Raw genomic sequence first — 20,588 nt, 5'->3', positions numbered from 1 at the left:
ATAGTAAACGTGACATACGGAAATCTATTACCTTGGTTGTAGAGCTGTCACTAGTAAAAAGTCGAGAACTTCTTCGAGGCAGTGCGTTTGGGGGAGATGTGATAGTGGGGCTCAATACCTGAGGTGTTGTACTAAAAAACAATTGATAAAAAAATATACATTAAAAAAAAAAGTTTATGACCATTAACTGTTTTAATCCAGGTATATTAAAAAACATGCATTCATTATGTTTGCACTATAAAGTTAACAAGTTTGGTTAGTCCTTTTCTCATCTCTCTATGAAAACTTAGGATTTAAAAACTATTTGTGTTACCATAAAATAATAAAGATTATGGCACAGATCTTCATTCTGAAATCACTAATTTGAACTTAAAATAATCTACATAGAAATGGTGGGTCAGTAAATGGTAAACACCTCTATAAATTGATTATCTTTAGCCCTCATTTGTAACTATACCAACTTAGGGAAAAGGAAAAGGTAGTTAGACATGGAAAGTCTAAATGTGGGATATCTGACAACAAATAAATACCAACAGAACAAGGAGTTATTTTCCCATAAATTCAAATAGCCATATCAAAGTTTATTATGTTCAGACTAAAAGGAATCTAATAACCACATAGATACATTTTTTTACTTTAAAAGCAAACCTTAAAAAACAAGAATTCCATTCTTAGCAAGCAAATGTAAACTCACTGAGAGTGGGTAAGTCTATGGACTAAACTGGTTACAGTTTATGGGAAATCTACTAGTATCTGAGTTTGGGTCAGAGGGTTCTAAGTAAGGAGATGCTGCCCTGTGAGTTAAGAATGCCCAAGCAGTCCTTCCTTAATCCTTTCAAAAGATAGAATCTCAATGCAGGATTTCAGCAAGTGAGGTCATTTGGGTTGGTCAATTAAGTATTTTTTTTAATGACAAAATTTTTTGACTCTTTTAGAGCTGTTTAAGGTTCACAGAAAATTGAAGGGAGAGTACAGAGTTCCCATATGCCTCCTGCCCGTGCACCCCCCGTCACATGTGCCTCTCCCACTGTCAACATTGTCTACCAGAATGGTAACTGTTACAACTGATGAACCTACACTGACGGTATCATAATTATCCAAAGTCCATCTCCCTCTTCAACCACTCATCTTTCTACTTTCAGCATGTTTTGCCTTTTCCAGAAACTAATTCATTTTTAAAAGTACAATATGCTTTTTTGGTACAACTATGTGTCATTTGTACTACAGCGTAAATTATATTTTGCCAATGAGATTACCTAATTACAGAAAACAGTTTTGCCTATGAAGTGAGGGGGATAATTTCATAATTTGGAGCAGTTTATGAGGAAGACAAACCTGAGAAAGATGAGATTTCTTTAAATCTACAAACAGCTGCACGAGGATAAATCTTGTGGGGACAGAAGTAAAAATAATAAGAGGAAGGTTCTGGGCATGGGAGGTTAAAGAAAATTATCTCTTCCTATATCATAGGTTTTGTTAGGGTTCTGTTAGCTCCAAAGGGCCCTCTGACAAACGGGAAAAATGCCCCATGTCTGACAGGCACCAGAAAATGAAGGCAACAGAAAATGAAGCCACATACTGAGGGGGGTTGGGGGTGGTGTGTGTGTGTGTGTGTGTGTGTGTGTGTGTGTGTGTGTGTGTGTGTGTGTGTGTGTGTGCGTGCGTGTGTGTGTGAGTGCGTGTGTGTGTGTGTGTGTGTGTGTGTGAGTGCGTGTGTGTGTGTGTATGTGTGATGAGAGGAGTGTGCTCCAGGACCAGACTGTGCTCCAGGACCACACTGTTGAGGTATGAAAGCAGGTTCTATCGCTTACTGCAGCCCATGTGATTACACTTTTAATAGCGTTGTTTGCTGTATGAAATGTATTCTAGTGGCTGTTAAGAAAATGCCTTGGAGAGATTATAGAAATTCTTTTTAGAGGGTAATGTGTTAAAAATGATGACACACAAATTTTCCTGGGTAATTTGGAGAACTATGTTATTCTAATCATGTCTTAAAAACAACATTCTAAATTAAAGAACAATCTTCTGTGGCCAGTTATGATGGAGTAATATAGGCCAGATCGACTCTCCTATTTTTACACTGGACAAAATATATGAAGCACTGCTTCTTAGACATCAGACAGCAGGGAGCACATGCTTGAGGCAAGTCCTGAGGATGCAGTGCAGAGAAGAGGAACATAAATTAGAGCTCAGTGGTCTCCCTGTGTTGAGAAGAAAATGTTGAGAATTCAGGGAAGCCTAGGTAGCTAGAGTTTGCAAGTCAGAGTACGAAAGGAGAGAGCTACAGCGAGGGGAGCTCCAAAGATCTGCAGGTTCCCTACAGTCTTCAGTTGAAAGCTCATCAATACAAGTATTTTTTACTGTTGTATATTAATTGTCTGGTCTTTCTCCTAGATTCTTAGGGGCAGCTTCTTAATCCTCAGATTTTTCCAACTACTGGGAGTCTTTTATTCATGGTGGGCCCCTGGAACTACGCCTGAGTTCATTATGCTAATGAAGTGACACATGGTGGGCTCCCAGGATAGGGGGCTGGCTTGCTGGAAAGGTCAACTGTGATTACAGGGTTGGGGCTTTACGCTAGGTGATACCTATCTGACCTCCTCCAAAAAGGGAAGGGTGGCTGAAAACTAAGTTCAGTCATGTGGTTAGTGATGTAATCTACCATGCTTACATAATGAAACCCCAATAAAAACTGAATTATCAAGCTCGGCTGAGCTTCCTGGTTGGTGAACACGTATGCCAGTAGGGTGACACATCTTGATTCCATAGGGAGGGGACACAGAGGCTCTGTGTTAAGGACCCTCCCAGATCTCACCTTATAAGTCTCATTTGTCTGGTTCTACTTTGTATTCTTTATAATAAAACTGTAATTGTAAACTTTCCTAGATTCTGTGAGTTGTTCTAGCAAATTATTAAACCTGAGGAGATAGCAGGAACCTCAAGTTTCAAGTCAGCTGGCCAGAAGTACAAGTGCTGGGGAGCCTCTGAACTGCCAACTGGCAACTTAATGACTGTGACTTCAGTCTGCAGTGTCTATGTCAAGTCTGGGTAGTTAGCATCAGAATTGCATTACAGTATTGCAGTGAGGAAATGACCCAAATCTAGGGAAACTACCCAAATCTGGGGAAAGAACTACTGGAAAGAAGCAGACAGAACACAATTCTTGGCATACACCCTGAGCTGAGAACAGCTCACATTTTTAATAGCCAGAGTGAAGAAACCTCATACTAAACAGGCCACTGAGTATTCAAAGTACTACTGCCTCAACAGTGGAGTAAAATTAGTCCAGACCAAAGGCTGCTCTTGTCCCACTTAAGGAAAGTTAAAAAGCATGACTGGAAAAGATAAAAGTTAACAAGTAACTTAACTGCATCCCAGAATAAACTTAAAGAATGCTTAAAAGAATAAAATATTCCAGCATTCAACAAAGTAAAATTTCCCATAAGTGATATCTAATCAAAAAAATATATACAAATACAGGAAAATATAACCTATATTGATGAGAAAAATCAACCAGTAAGACCAAGAATTGGCAAACTAAGACTCAGTAGACAAGATATCTAGTTTAAAAGTGCTATTATAATATGTTCCATATGTCAAAATGGTAGAAGAAAGCACGGGCATGTTAAAAGAACCAAATCAAACTTCGACATGCAAAATAGAATGTTTGTATTAAAATATGCATACTGATACGTGGATGTTTTATTGCCCTTGTCTAGCTCGGATTAACACATAGTCTACAGGCACACACCTGATCATCTACATGTGCTCTCTTACAACACTAAACTATGTTTTCTACCTTTATCTTGTATCTACCTACCACTTCAGCATTTTATTAAAAATAATAATAATAAAGAGAGAAATGTGTTATCCACATATAAATCAAGTATAAAAATCAAATGAGTATTCATATTTGAACTGACTGTTTATAGTTCATAATGCATGAGCAAAACCGAAGGTTTCTGTGATGGCTGCCCTTGTACTGTTCACCATGTAAGAACTTATTCACTATGTAAGAATTTGTTCTCCATGTAAGAACTTGTTTGTTATGCCTCAGAAGATTGGAGACTGACGAAAATTAGGCTTGGGGTGGATTAATGATTGTGCATTGAGCACTGACTCCCCTATACAGAATTTTATTGTTGTTAACAACCATTTGATCAATAAATATGAGATGCCCTCACAAAAAAAAAAAAAAAAAAAAAGTACACACTTCCAATGGTAAAATAATAAGTAACTGGGATGTAATGAATATAGTCAAGATATTGTAACAGCTTGGTATGGTGATAGCTGGTACCTAGAATTGTCATGTATATAAATGCTGAATCACTATGTTGTACACCTGAAACTAATGTAATGTAATACTGTGTGGCAACTACCCTTCAAAAAAAATAATAAAATAAAATACGCATACTGAGATTAACAAATTAGATACTACACACAAAAAATTAGTTAACTTAAAGATATAGCAAGAAACACTACCCAAAATGAAACAGAGAAAGGAAAAAGCCTGAAAACGAAAATGAACTGAGTATTAGTGAACCGTGGAACAACTTTAAAACAGCTTAGTATACATGTATTTGGAGGCCCAGAAGGAGAGAGAAGGGGACATGGACAGAAAAAATAGTTGAAGAAATAAAGGCCAAAAGTTAGCTAAATTTGATACAAGCTATAAACTCACAGATCCAAGAAGTTCAGTGAATGAATCTGAAGGCCAGAAAGAAAACTACACTACAGCACATAATTTCATGGCTTAAAAAACAGTGAAGATAAAACCTTCAAGAGAAGAGATTATATACAGAGAACAAAAATGAGAATGACAGCAGACTCCTTGTTGGAAACAATGCAAGCTAGAAGATAGTAAAGCAACACCTTTAAAGAAAAAACTCAACTAGAATTCTGTATCAGGTGAAATCTCTTTCAAAAACAAAAACACAGATGAAATAAAAACTTTCTTCTGACATAGAAAAGCTGAAAAAAGTCATCACCAGCAGACTGGACTATAAGAAATGTTTAAAGAATTTCTTCAAGATGGAAGAAAAGGATACCAAATTGAAATTTGGATTTGCAGAAAGGAAAGAAAGAAAGAAAGCACCACTAATAGTAAATATATAAGTAAAGATAAAATAGACTTTAAAAAAAAATCTCTAGAAAAGATAACTGACGAAGGCAAAAACCACAACCATGCAGTATGGGATTTATAACGTGTGGGAGTAAAACATATACCACCATAGCATACGGCCTGGGAGAGGGGCATGAAAGTATATTGTCACCAGGTTTTATACTGTACATGACATGGTATAATATTACTTGAAGTGAGACTTTGATAAGTTAAAATGTATATTATATAGTTCATAATGCGTGATCAAAACCGAAAGTTTCTGTGATGACTGCCCTTGCACTGTTCACCTTGTAAGAACTTATTCACTATGTAAGAATTTGTTCACCATGTAAGAACTTGTTCGTTATACTTTAGAAGATTAGAGACTGTTGAGAATTAGGCTTGGGGTTGATTAACGATTGTGCATTGAGTCCCCTATACAGAATTTTATTGTTGTTAACAACCATTTGATCAATAAATATAAGATATGCCCTCTCAAAAAAAAAAAAAGTATATTATAAATCACAAAACAACCTCTAAGAAGACAATATAAAGAGTAATTGTTAATACGGCAATGTTATGGGTTGAATTGTGTCTTCCAAAAGGATTATGTTGAAGCCCTAGCCCCCAGTACTTGTGAATGTGACCTTATATACAGATGTAATCTTTACAGATATAATCAAGTTAAGATGAGGTCATTAGGGTGAGCCCTAATTCAATATGACTAATAGTCCTCATAAAAGGGGAAAATCTGGATACATAGACACAAAATGGCCATGTGGAGACAGAGGCAGATCCTGAGTCATGCTATCCTGAGACAAACTAAGAAATGACTGGAGCTATCAGAAGTGGGAGAGACAGGAAGGATCTTCCCCCAGAGGCTTCAGAGGTCTATGGTCCTGTCAACACCTTCCGGATTTTGGATTCTATCTTTAGAATTGTGAGTAAATACATTTCCATTCTTTTAAGCCACCCATGTATTTTGTAATGGCAGCTGTAGGAAACTAACACAGGTGATAAAGGGGGTAAAGTGCAATCAATACAAAGAATACAAAACTAACAGTTGATGCCTATAACAGTACATTTGTTTAGTTTCAAGTGAAATGTATAATTTAGTAGATTATGTTTATATATTCTTTAGGATTGACATATCCTTGGCCTCTCCTTCTCATAACTGAGCCCCTGGCGATCACTATCACCTGTCTATCTGCAAGCTGGCACTCATGATGAGACTTACCATTCTGGCATTTTAGGAATATTGATTATTGATTGAGGCCTTTCATACAGTCAAGGTATATATACATGTAAGTGTCTGTTTTAAGACTTATGGTACATGTTCACTGTTTTCGAAGGGGACAGAGTTGTATCTTTCTCTTAAAATATTAGCTATAATTTATTTTTGAGTCCCTGAACAGGAGAATAACTTCTATTTAATGCTTTCTGTGTGAAAATGGATTATTTGAAATTTATTGGAAGATTAATTTTATGATCTGTTTATATAAGTGCATAATAAGGGAAGGGAAGAATACAACTTTCCTGTACTTGACCAATGGAGAAGTCATGTAAATAAGAAGAAAGTTATTTTGAAGGAGTGTCAGAATATCTGATTTAAATAAATTCATAAGGGAATTAGAGTAAGCTAAAAAGACATTTCAGCTAATTCTTATTTTGATGCATTATAATTTCCAACTAAAACCTAGAGTGATCTTTTCAGTAAGTTAGAAATTTCAAATTTGACATATTCAAAATTTATAATAGATTCCAGAATTCTTGGGAGTCAAACCTGCCTTAACTGAAAAAGTATGATCATGTTTTACAGCAACAAAAGGTGAACATCATCAAATAATAACCATAATAAATACCTTGTTTGTGGGCCAGAACTTTGTGTTTGCGCAACAAGAATTGGAGTTACCTCTCGACTATTTCCACTCTGTGAGAAGACAGACTTTGTTCCAGTTTGGCCAATTCTGGCAACAGACTGTAAAACACAAAATGTCAAAGGTTTGTGAATTGTGAATTACATTGTAAATGATAAAAGACAACATGATGCTCCCATCTGTATTTTCCCATACAAGATTTCGTAATATATACTGTCATATGAAAACACAAACTATTAATGTTGTTATTTTTGTGCTATTGTAATTATTGTTTTATTAGAATGAAATCAGCTGATTTCCTCATTTTAACCTCAGTATTTTTATCTTTATACTATCCTTTCATCTTTCACTTTACTTCCCAAGGAAAGGCTCAAAATTCCTGCAAGCCATTCATTACGTATCTTTTCCAGTTGGGGCTAAGTGCTAAAGAATTTTAAGACAGCTACAATTCCCAAGATTTATGATCTATCAGTATACATAATTTATACAATATTACATATTATATAATATTTTTGAAAATAATGTAAGATTTTTAAACCTTTCTTTGGCACTTGGTAAACTAACAGTTCTGTAATAGTTCAGAGGAGCAGATTTTAAAAAATTAATTTGATTTTCCAAATACAGGACATTGCTCTTAGAATTAAAATTTCTTTTTGGTATGTTCAATCTTTTATTAAATTAGCCTCTGCTCCCTTGAAAGGGAAAAATTTTTTTGCTTGCTCCTTCTGTGACTTATCACCTTATTTCTACTCATTTTCATCACTTAGCATAATTATAAAGTGATCTATGACTATTGTGCCAGTGGGTATTTTTAATTACTACCAGATAATTTTCTTCAAAACTTATGTATTTTCTATACATAAGCCAATGTACACAACTGCACATTACAAATAATCACTAATAAGAACTTTCTCACCTGATAGGAAAGTCTTATTTTGGCTTTTCCTGCATTCTATGGCATTGATCATCTGCTCCTTTCTGAAACTGTCTAACTTCCAGAATAGTAGAGTATCTGAATTATACCACTTGATTTGTTGGCCTCTCTTTCTTCCACCATTTCAAAACTCTGGTTTTCTCTTTTTCCCTAGGAGTGCCTGGCCATCTTGACAGCTTTAATTGTATTTCCATCACCAGGCCATATTCTTTCCTCTATGACTAACTACCACTGAATAGTTTCACCTAATCTACCACCACCTTAAAATAAAACTTTATAATCCTTCCTCCTCCTCCTTCCTCAAATTGGGACCTTTAGATTCACTGAGGGGACAAAACTTAAAGTCAATTCTGACCCTCTCTGATTTAACAAAAAAGTATGTACTGCACTCTCTACTCAGTTTGATACTTTTAGTTGTTACTGCATGCAGATTTACAAGTAGAACTTTTCTAGGAAGGTCTTCTAATAGGTGTAAGAAGAGAACAGAGGCAAAAGAGGATGAGAGGGCAAGTGGCCTTTATTATTTGGGTCCTCAAATCATGTACCTGTTCCCTGCCTAACTTGTCCTTGATGGCTATGGCTCACCTGGTTTTAGTCTACTTCACCTGGCATGCCAACCACCACCCTAATATGCATTTTCATAACTGTAACAAATTAATTTCCACAATTATATTTCACTCCCATAATAGTACAACAGAAGGTAGTTGCCAACTTTTAAAAATCAGATTTAAAATAATCACCACATTAACTACTTTGCAACCACTTTTTACTACTCTTGGGGTTCCTATTATCATTCATTAAAGCACCATTATAGAAAAAGAAATTGAAGACTCTAAGGAAGTTCAGAAGTAAAAGTCAAAAAACAACACGAAAAAACATGTCTTTAGGAGGGTAAGGGGGCTATCTCAGTCATTCACAAACTAACTAGTATGACTTAGTTACGCATGGAAATAAGCATTTTCCATATGTAACCTAATTTAATTCTCACAGAAGATAACCCTGCAACACAGAAATGGCACTTTGGCCTCCACTGCCATAGACCTATATAAGAGAACATTGTTAAAAGAGTCTCAAAAATGGTTACAGTATTTGCTATAAGGATATTGTCAAATATTTTTCATTTTACTACACATTTACTACATTTATGTGGATCCATCATAAAAACTTTATTCTCAGAAATAGCTGGCTTTACATGAATCCATTTTTTTCATGTTAATGTTAGTACAATAAAAAAAGTGGTGAAGACAAGTGAAAAACTGGCAGGTATAATTTCTGTTATTTATATTCAAAGTGATGAACACAATCTTAATTTTGTTTAAAAAAAAATTAAAAAATAAAAATCTGAATATGTTAATTTTATGTGGTCAAAAGAGCAACTAGCTTTGTGTCAACTGCTATAACCAGGAGGCTATGACAATGATGACCTTCTCTTACATTTAGATCTGCAACTCTAAGGCAATAGCAATTATATAAAGTTAGATTCTCTCTGAAATTGCCTTTAACAGATTGGAATTTCAAACAAATTTCTTTCACAAATACCAAAACTGCATTTTACATGGAAATACCTTTTTTGAAGGGGCTCCGGTGGATGGCACGTCAATTACAGAAGATGTATTAGTGTAGTTTTGTAAATAGGATCCATCTCCAGGACTTGGGGTTTCTAATGGCAAAATCCCAAAACTGAGAAGAGGTTGAAATCAAGGTGTCAAAAAGTCATCAAGGCATATATAAAGCAGCAGTATACTTAAATTAGAAGGTCTAAAAGGAAGAGAATGGCAAATCAGTCTTGGGGGCAGTGAGGATCTGAGGGGCAGATTAAAAATAAGCTGTGAATGTAGACTATTCCACCCACCGTAACTTAAAAACAAACAAACAAACACGTAACTAAATTGAGCAGCAACTACTGACATCAGGAGATTAGAAATAAAGAGGAGTGCTTTGTAAAAGCTAAGATCCAGATGATCATATTATCTCAAATTCTTGGAATTTATGGAGTTTAGACACTATTACAGAGATAAATATCTCTAGAGACCATTGATTCCATCTGTGGATTTAATGAGTTGTTGAAATCTCATGGTCATGCTATTTTATTAGCTTCCTGGCCCCAGGACCTAATTCATAGACTGTTCTAGCATATAATTTCTAATTTTGATACTTCCCCTCTGGGCTGGGTTCCTATACATTTACACACATATACTTCTATTAATTTTGACAAAAGATTTCATATTGATAAGTGTCAATCCTGTGTTTTGGAAAATAGTACTTTTAATAATAACTATTGTTGCTCTGATTTTATCATAGCATTCCAACATTTCCAGAGGTTCACTGCTATTCACTGTTGCACAGCCACAAAGACATTATCTTTTAGTGCATACTAGCTGAATAAGGCATATTTAAGAGTTTAAAATTTTTCTCCAATATTTACTATTAAATTTTTATCACTGGTACTGTATTTCTTTTACTTCATTTTCTGAAAACAAAATAGGTCCATTATTGACTTATTTAACTTATTTCCATAATGATTTAGAAGTTGCTGTTCATATTAATTTATATTACTAATAATATGAATTATTATTATTATAAGACCATTTAATATTACAGCACATTTTAAAACATTTTTTGTTTGTCTTACCTTGGGGTTAATGGGCTAAGTGCAGCTGGTCCTCCTAATAAGCTTCGACCAGTTTTTGGTTTATTTTGAACCTGTTTAGACAATATGGAAGTTCCTGTTCCAAGAGGGACAGTATCTGGTGAAATTACAGCTGAATCAATATAAGACACTGAGCAATCTGTATTCAAGGAGTACTTTGAATTGGAAGATTCTAAATTCAGTCTGTTTAATTCCTGAAACAGAAAATTTCTACTATGTCATTTACAATACATTATTTATAGTTTGATTATTTTCATTTCCATAATTTAATGAACAGTAGCATATAATATATACTTACAATTGTGTCCTGGGGTGTTTCCGTAAGAACTGTTTCTGTTTGTCTATGAGATAAACTATGATTAGATACTAGTGTTGTGCAAGAGTTGGGCAGACAGTTGCTAAAGTTCTGTAAAGATGTTAATTTAAATGTTTGGTCAGGATCTGGCTTTTCACCTGTGAAGGGAAAAAAAAAGTAAGCCTCTGAGGAAATGAGGGTTAATTTGTTTTTCAAGTATGCCTTAAGTCAGTGGAAGTAAGGCCTTATCCAGAATTTTAAAGCTCTCCTGTTTCAGTTAATCAAATTTATTTCTGAAAAACCTATCCATCAATTTATTGTAAAAGTTTACCTCTCAGATAAAGCTGCAAATTTAAGAAATAAACTAAACTGCAACGACAATGATTTTAAATATAATAAGGTCACAGGAAAGTGCAGATTTCTGTTTGTTTTAAAACAGAAAGCAACTAGATCTCATTTTGCTCAAAGTAAGGAGGGTGGTGAGTTGAAACCCAGTAGACTTTAAAGTTTAAATAGCACTTCCATGTATATAGACACAACAGTGTTTTAAAATGATCCTTCATGCATCCCAGAGTATATGTACTGACATACTCTCTCCCTATACTGTCTAGGTCTTATTTATGTAACAGTTTCTGCTCTGAGCATTCTATTAGTATCTTTTCTTACTCAGAAAGCTATTTTGACTAGTGTTATACCCACAATATAACTCATTCTAGAGGACACAAGAAAGGCTACATTACTCCCTAAAACATATGCTTCTACTTTATTTCTTGATCTCAACTTTAACAGCCCTTAGCTTGGAAAAATATTTTTCTTGTGGATAATTTGTGTCACTCTGAAAATTAGAGGGGGAAAGGAAGAAGAGGAAATGAGGTAACCCTCCCCCAGCCATCTCTACAAACCTACCTATTTCACATAATGATTCAAAGGGGGACCAGAGGAAAGGATTTAAACTAAGGCTCTTTTGGTAACATTCTGATCCTTTGGCAAGCCGATCTGTCTTGCTGTAAAGACAAAGAGATTAGACAAGCTACATTTATTACAAAGAAATTTTTGCTATTAGGAAAATTAGATAAATCTTATCTAAGTTCTGAGAGTACTCCTCTTGAGGCTACCCTAAATTACCTATTTCCCCATTTTACCATCCTTCAATCTCTCGTTTAGGGGCAGTTCAAGTCAAAAGTCAGGTGAAAGCAAGTAGAACATGAATTGAAGGGAATGCTAATGAAATAAACTACCATTGCTTTCTTGGGTATTATAATTGCTTTTCGTTTCCTGTCACAGATAATAGAATTACTGAAGGAGATATGGCAAACATCCATATGTTTCAGAATCTTATTCTTAATTTTTGATGTAATACTCTAGCAGTAATTTCAGAAGTGTCTTAGTGCTTCAAATAGAGCATATTTAAATAAATGACCAGATTTTCTAAAAGCAGAGGTTGTAGCTCTTAAAAAAGGAAAACGTATGTTCTTCTAAATCAGATGTATAAAGGCTTATATTTAAAACATAGAAAGCATCCCTGGACCATTATACTTGGCACAACCTGGGAAAAAAATTAAGATACAGCAATTCTTCCAAAATACTAAGATTTTATAAAGGATCAGATGGCATCTAGCTAAGGTTTTCAAAAGAACCCTCAAATGAAACTGTCAGCTACACTATATAATCTGTTTATATGCTGTCAGTGTGATCTCGAGAACTGTAAAGAATACCCTCCCACCTGGGGAAGTAGGTATTTGCCTTACTTCCAACTGTTGTGAGTAAAAACTAGAATAAATGTTTTTAATAGCGATAGAAAGTACCCCCAGTTGAGGGATATCTAGCTTCCCACATCTGCCTAACCTGAGCCAAAACACACATGGACAAAGAGGGAAGCAGAAGGCAGACTTTCAGAAAATGTAAATAATAAGTTTTATCAGTCTATATCTATGATTGTTCAGATGAAACTTTTTAAAGGAAAAATAATTGTCACAAGAATGAAATAATCATTTACCATGGATAAAAGGGTAACTTAAAAATAGGAAATAAAAAATGACATAGAAAGAAAATTTTTTGAAAGTAATAGGAGTGGTAAGTGACCAATCACTGCTTGGGAACTCATTTAACAAAAGGCCATGAAAAGAAAATGCAGTGAAATCTCAATGTTTGAGGATTATCCTAAACCCAACAGTTCTTATTGGAACTGAACTAAATGAATGATATTTGGTCCCCTTATCTCTTACAACTAACTATAGCTTGCCCAGACCTTTGTGTGTACTCTCTTGCAACGGACTCTAAGACTTCTAGGGATAGGAAATTAGATCTTTCTCATTTTTGTATTATCTCTTTCCTGTTTTCAAGTAGCCTTAAAGCCCTTGCTTTGCTTGCACAATTTAACAGACACTTTTCTTAATAACTAAAAAGCCATTTTTAAAGTTGCACTGGACAGTTTAAATTATGTGAATGGCTAGAAACGCACTGGACAAACTGATTTAAGCAAAGATAAAATAATCTATTTAAGGAAATATATTCTGGAAATGTAAGAAGTGATCCTTTGTGATGGAAATCCTCTTCCCCAGTATTATTTTTATTATATTTTCTTTTTACATTGGCAAAAGGAATATTCTCTTAAATTCTGATAAGTTGACAAGACTGATTTTTATAATAAGCTAGAATCTAATTAATACCATAAAATAGAAGAAATTTAAAACAAAATTAGTGTCTGCTAAGAAGAGATTAGATACAAACATATACATGCATTGTTACAGATATATGTATAAATAATATAAGAGCTAACTGAGGAAGAAGTTAGGAGTGGAATTATAATAACCCAATCTGGGAGATAAATCTCTAATTTTTCATTCAATAGAGAGATAATCTAAAGGGAAAAAGATTTAAGAAAATTAAACTGCTTAGAGTGCTCCAAATTTAGATGGAATTTTTTTTTTTTTTTTACTAAAACCCAGAGAGGAGCTTCCCAAAGATTGGGGTAAAAAAATTATTTAGATGGTACTGGGAAGGAATAGGTAAATATAAGAACCACACTTAGCATCAGTTGTTTCTAAACATGCAAGTCTTATTGTGTTATTGTAGACAAAAAGATCAATAAAGTGTCTAGCAAAATACTGCGGAAAAAAGATAACTTAACAAGCTGTATGTAGTTACAAAACTAACTGCACGTATGTATTTATATTACTAGGTGTAATTTTGGTCATAATACAGGCATATGATGGCTGAAATGAAAAGCCAGGTTTTGGAGCAGGGTTGTCCCCCACTGGATACTTAACCTTTTACTCTTTATGATGAATAAAAAGAACTCATCCTTATTCCTCTGAACAAGGAGGAAAAAAAACTTCCCTTCTTCATGGTTAGGACCTGATTCAACTGCACCTTCAAAAACTTTTGATAATTTTATTTAAAGATAATTAGTAATACATATATAGCATTTTTGTGATTTTAACACTTTATTTTGAAATAATTTGACTCACAAAGAAGTTGCAAAAACAGTACCTAATTCCCATGTACCTATCCTATATCCAGTTTTCCTCAATAATAACATCTGACATAACCACAGGACAATTATCAAAACTGGAAAATTCACATATAATACTGTAAACTAAGCCACAGACTTTATTTGGATTTCAGCAGTTTTTAAATGTACTCATTTGTACAAAACTTCTTGAAATTTTACCCCACGTATAGGTTTGTGTGACCCCCCACCACAAACAAGACACAGCACTGGCCCAACATTCCAAAGAAACTCCTCAGCTACCTCTGTATAGCCACACTCTCACCTCAACTCTCTGTAACGTCTGAGAATCACTGATCCATCTCTATCACTATTATTTTGCCATATCAATAATGTTATATAAACGGAATCATATAGCATGTAAACTTTTGTGGTTGGCTCTTTTCACTTGCCATAATGCCCTTGAAATCCACCCACATTATTGCATTCATAGAGTTTGCTCTGCTTTGTTGTCGAGTAGTAGTCCATGTATGGATGTAGTTTGCTTGTCCATTCACCCACTGACTTTGGATTGATTCCACTTCAGGCATTTACAAATAAAGCTGCTATCAACATTCATATAAAAGTACCATTTGACATTCCCACCAGTGAAGTATGAGAAATACCACTGCTTTACATCTTCACCAGCACTTAGTATTCTTAGTTTTTACTTTGGCCATTCTAAAAGGCATGTAGTGGTTTCTAATGGTGGTTTCTATTTGCCTTTCCTTAATGGCTAATGATTTGGTACATTATTTCATGTGCTTATTTGTCATCCATACATCCTCTTTGGTGAAGTGTCTGTTCAAGTATTTTACCTATATTCTAATTAATTTTCTAATTTCCTTATTATTGAGAATTCAAAGAAACCAAAGTTTTTATATCAAGTCTTAGTTAACCATCTTACTCTTCTTAACCTGGTAGAACTGATTCTTATTTGACCAAAATACTGCTCAAACTTTATCTCAGTACTTTTATTGTGATGATAAAAACTTACAAACTTTTGTTTACTTCTTTCCTCCTACTCTATCATAAACCTTTGAGGGCAGGGACTACGAGCTATTTATCTTTACATTGCCAGTGCCAAGTATTGTGTTTAGCCAAAATGGGGGTGGGTCTTCAAGTTTCTTGAATAAATGACAAAAATCATAGTTATATGAACTACTCCAAGTCCTTTTATTAAAATAAAATAAAGATATTGATATTATATCTTTACTTACTCCTGTTCTCTAAAAAGAGGTATCATCTGAAAAAGAACCCCAAAATTCAGCCAAATAATTTATTCTGTTCGAAAAGACATTTTCAAGGTTTTTTAAAAACTACTATTCAAACTATCCTCAATTTATCTTAAAACTGATGCTATCCTAATTCTTTAGACAAGCAGTCCTTAACCTTTCTTCCATGCTATGCAGCAGATGACATTTACACATGCAATGCACTCCTATGGGCAGTCAAACAATTCCTATTACCTAATTATATCTCCACTCCCTATTCCCCACTTCAAAGAGTATTTCAAAATAAAAATCAGTGAGAAAAATATTATTACAGTGAACTTATTCTCACTTGCTTTTAGAAGACTGAATTTAAATATAAGTAAATTTTAAATCAATTTGCAAAATCACTATTATTCAATTACCTTTGTAGAAAATTTCTTGTGACACCTCAAAACCATTATACCAGATAGGAACTGTTATTCTTTATTACTGAAACTTCCTTCAAGCCTCTAAGGAGCAAATTAAAAAAACAAAAAACAACAAAACTTAACTCTTTTCTTCCTTTTGTTCACATGAAGATATTTTACTCACCCAAGGTAAGAAAACTCATATGTGAACTCAGGTGTTAGGTGCTGCTATAGCTATCATCATGAAGGCAAAGTGGACAGTCAAAATCAGGATCATCATCTCTGCTATTTTACAGGGTTAACATGGTCATGGAACTATAAGACTGTGTAACAACTCAGCTATGTACTATCTGATAAAGACAGATCAACATAGGTTTTTTTAAACTACAAAGCATTATAGTACTAGAAACAATTTTCTGGTCATTTGACTCATTCTTACCAATATACATGTCCCAGCAATGAAAGAGTAAAGCAAGCTGAATCACCAAACTCTGTAACAATATCATCATGGCTTTTCTGCTTATTAAATACTCCACCAGATAAGATCTGTTCCCCTTCTGCAAGCCTTTAAAACACAAATTTACAGATTTTAAAAGGTCAATATAAAAAGCATTGCATGTAAAGCTACATTCTTCATTATCAGTGCACTTCTTACCATGGTGTAAAACAAAGTAAAAAGCTCACAATGCCTTTAGAATAGCAATAAACATGTATTTACAGTCATTTGGGAGACTGGAATTTTACAATCTTAAAATTCTAGTCTTGTTTTAAAAATAGAACTAGTTAAATTAGTGTATGTACAAATCTAGTCTGAGCAGCATGTACATTACTCATGTCAAAAGAAATGGAAGACCATTATGCTGGGGGGAAAATATGAATGGTTCTTCACTAACAGATGTGGTTGTCCTTCTTAGTTCTGTAAGTCTTTCAAAAAGGAATGTGCAAGCAAATTAAACAAGACTAACATATTCTAATTAAAACTGCAGACCTAACAGCCTTAGTCATTTTTAGGTTTATAAATGAAACTTCAATAGCATTTTATCTTTTGTCAGTTACGTTTTCTTGATATAAAAAATTATAAATATTTCCCAAAGGAAAAAAAGTTGCTTGATTTCACCATATGTTTTTAGCAAATCAGAGTTTTTAATGGTTTGTGTCTTAAAGTTTTTCCCAAATCATCAGGTAGAAAACTCGCAAATATTTATATTTGCATATTCTAAACATAAAAGGTGATGTTTAAAGTTCTTTTTCTGTCAGTGGGACTTAAAAATATATACAAGTATTTGTAAATGGGATAAGAATGTCTGACTTAAGAATTGGCTTAAGAAATTGGCAAATAAAATAGGCAGATTTTAAAGAATTTAACATTAGAATCTTTGGAATACAAATAATTCAATAAGAACTATCTGAGACATTAAAGATATTTTAGTCAGACTTAATTTTAAAGTCATCAATTAGATACTAGAAAATAAAATAGTTATTTATCATCTATGGAGACTTTATGAGGCTTACTTATATCCTTTCACTTTAAACCTACAGCTAAATACACAGTCTTTTACAATTATCTAACTGTTCAGTCACTTTTACCATCATTCCATCTATTAGAGCATAGAAAATTTAACAGTATATAACTACTTATATCTCTAGCTGCCTCCAGATTCAGAATAGGGACAGCTGACTTGGTTTAATGGTAATATGCAAAAGAAGTACTCTCCTCAATCTGTGCCCTTGCTTCAAGGGGTGGGAGTTGTGGTTCCCAAATAGAATGACCTTGAAAGGCAAATAATTATACAACCTAGACACACAGAAGCATTAATCTCAGGTGAACTGGTAAGTATGTTTTTAAACTTATTCCAATTGGTCTATCAATGAAAGCCAAAGAAAGGAATTAACACTTGGAGTCATTTTAGAAAATTATAAGAATTAGTTATAACTTAAGTTTCTCCAGAGTTAAATTCTATTTTTGGCCTAACAATGAAATCTCTCTGTAACAAAAGTAATAATGCCATAGGTAATATATATAAACATTTCAAGTTACTGAAATAGACTAATCTCTACTACTAAAAAAGAGGAAGGGGGAAAGAAGTCTATCAGTTTACTCTATCAAAAGAATTTTATTCAAAATTATACAGTGTAAGTAGAACAAAATTATATAGAAAAGATTAAAAAACTTACTTGCTGAGATCAACACAACATTTTGCAAGCAGATATTTACACTGTGGTGTTGTACAACTGTGTCCTTTCAAGAGTCTATATGCTTTATATGCCTTTCCTGAGCGATAATAACAGGTTGCCAGTAAAAACAAGGCTTCTTCTGAGTGTACTAAGAACACAAATGGGAGGGGAAAAAGGCTATTACTCAACTATGTTAAATGGTAATCATTGTTTATCTGGTAATAAACAAGTTTAGCAACAAAAAAATTAGACATGTTACTTAACATAAAACAATCATTAATCCAAATTTGAATTCAGGAAAAATGCTTTAACTGACTGAAAAGTTATTCCTTAAGTCCTGATTACCTTCTTCCTACAAGGAACCAAAGAAATAAAACAATGGAAACAATCATTGTTTTCTCTGCAAATCCTAAGAGAAGTAAACATACACATCTAAGGTTATTTCGTAACCCATTTTTAGAAACACAGATTTGTGATTTTCCTTCTTTCTTTGCCCTTTGTTGTTGCATTTACGTTGACTCTTTTAGATTGGTTGGGAGGTACCTTTCAAGACTACTAGAAAAGTGTCTTGTTTTTATATAGTATTTTTCTAACAGACCTTTTGAGAGGATAGAAGTCAAATTTCATTAGAGAGGGAAACTCAGGGTTATAGACCTAATTACCAAACTGAAATAATATCTACATTAGCAAAGGACCAGCTTTAAAAAAAAAACTTATTTCTAATACCAAATGTACACTAAGTTACATTTAAGATAGTCTAAGATAAAGGAAAAAATTTCTGAACTGTGAATTCCCAAACCATTTAAACACTCAATTGACAGACTTGACACTTACATACAGTAACAACACTTAAACTGCTCTCCAACGGCAAGAGCTGTACTCTATTCTTTATATTAGGAAATGTCCTTTCCATCTTAAGTTAATGAAAAGTGACATTTTCTTCCCTTATTTACTCTCTCCCAAAGTGTCCATCACCTCTCTTCCAGCCTCTTAACCTTAGTCAGCTAAGGGATCTTCCAAGTCAGTGGTTCTCAAAGTGTAGTCCCCATATCAGCATCAGCATGACTCAGAGGAGTTTGTTAAAAATGGAAATTCTTGGTTCCCACCTCAGACCCACTAATTCAGTAATTCTGAGGATGGGGACCAGTGATCTGTACTGCAATAAACCCTTCAAGTGATTCTGATGCACGCTACGGTGTGACAATCACTGTTCTAAAGAATTGTCACATCTTCCTAAAAAGTTAACTTCACTCAAACATTTAGAATAGAAATGTAACTTGAGCAATCCTGAGAAGGAAGAATAAAGCAGGGGGGATCTCACTTCCCAACTTCAAGCTCTACTACAAAGCCACAGTAATCAAGACAATTTGGTATTGGCACAAGAACAGACCCACAGACCAGTGGAACAGAATAGAGAGTCCAGAGATTAACCCAAACATATATGGTCAATTAATATATGATAAAGGAGCCATGGACATACAATGGGGAAAGGACAGTCTCTTCAACAGATGGTGCTGGCAAAACTGGACAGCTACACGTAAAAGAATGAAACTGGATCATTGTCTAACACCATACATAAAAGTAAATTCGAAATGGATCAAAGACCTGAATGTAAGTCATGAAACCAAAAAACTTTCCAAAAAAAAATAGGCAAAAATGTCTTGGACATAAACATGAGTAACTTCTTCATGAACATAGCTCCCTGGGCAAGGGAAACAAAAGCAAAAATGAACAAGTGGGACTACATCAAACTGAAAAGCTTCTGTATAGCAAAGGACACCACCAACAGAACAAAAAGGCATCCTACAGTACGGGAGAATATATTCATAAATGACATATCTGATAAAGGTCTGACATCAAAAACAAATAAAGAGCTCACACACCTCAACAAACAAAAAGCAAATAATCCAATCAAAAAATGGGCAGAGGAGCTGAACAGTTCTCCAAAGAAGAAATTCAGATGGCCAACAGACACATGAAAAGATGCTCCACATCGCTAGTCATCAGAGAAATGCAAATTAAAACCACAATGAGATATCACCTCACACCAGTAAGGATCGCCACCATCCAAAAGACAAACAACAACAAATGTTTGCGAGGATGTGGAGAAAGGGGAACCCTCCTACACTGCTGGTGGGAATGTAAATTAGTTCAACCATTGTGGAAAGCAGTATGGAGATTCCTCAAAATGCTCAAAATAGAAATACCATTTGACCCAGGAATTCCACTCCTAGGAATTTACCCTAAGAATGCAGCAGCCCAGTTTGAAAAAGACATATGCACACCTATGTTTATCACAGCACTATTTACAATAGCCAAGAAATGGAAGCAACCTAAGTGTCCATCAGTAGATGAATGGATAAAGAAGATGTACATATACACAATGGAATATTATTCAGCCGTAAGAAGTAAAAAAATCCTACCATTTGCAACAACATGGATGGA

General features: G+C 34.3%; 1 protein-coding gene across 7 annotated transcripts in view; it reads right to left on the bottom strand.

Annotated features, from left to right (window-relative positions):
• The window catches only part of CDC27 (cell division cycle 27), a 69,051-nt gene that overhangs the window by 25,530 nt on the left and 22,933 nt on the right, over positions 1 to 20,588 (bottom strand). For 6 of the 7 annotated variants that reach the window (XM_057501580.1, XM_036882943.2, XM_036882942.2 and 3 more), the window contains exons 3-10: positions 18,144 to 18,291; positions 16,408 to 16,533; positions 11,764 to 11,861; positions 10,861 to 11,015; positions 10,545 to 10,756; positions 9,478 to 9,592; positions 6,964 to 7,079; positions 32 to 131 (exon numbers count right to left, since the gene is read on the bottom strand). In XM_057501580.1, the coding sequence (XP_057357563.1) occupies positions 32 to 131; positions 6,964 to 7,079; positions 9,478 to 9,592; positions 10,545 to 10,756; positions 10,861 to 11,015; positions 11,764 to 11,861; positions 16,408 to 16,533; positions 18,144 to 18,291 (1,070 nt within the window). The remainder of the gene's footprint in view (positions 1 to 31; positions 132 to 6,963; positions 7,080 to 9,477; positions 9,593 to 10,544; positions 10,757 to 10,860; positions 11,016 to 11,763; positions 11,862 to 16,407; positions 16,534 to 18,143; positions 18,292 to 20,588) is intronic. The other variant, XM_036882945.2, reaches the window with a different exon arrangement.

This window comes from Manis pentadactyla, chromosome 4 (assembly GCF_030020395.1).
Source record: "Manis pentadactyla isolate mManPen7 chromosome 4, mManPen7.hap1, whole genome shotgun sequence".
Classification (NCBI taxonomy): Eukaryota; Metazoa; Chordata; class Mammalia; order Pholidota; family Manidae; genus Manis; species Manis pentadactyla.
Note: the sequence above shows the minus strand (reverse complement) of the source record. Positions and strands in the feature narration are given on the sequence as shown.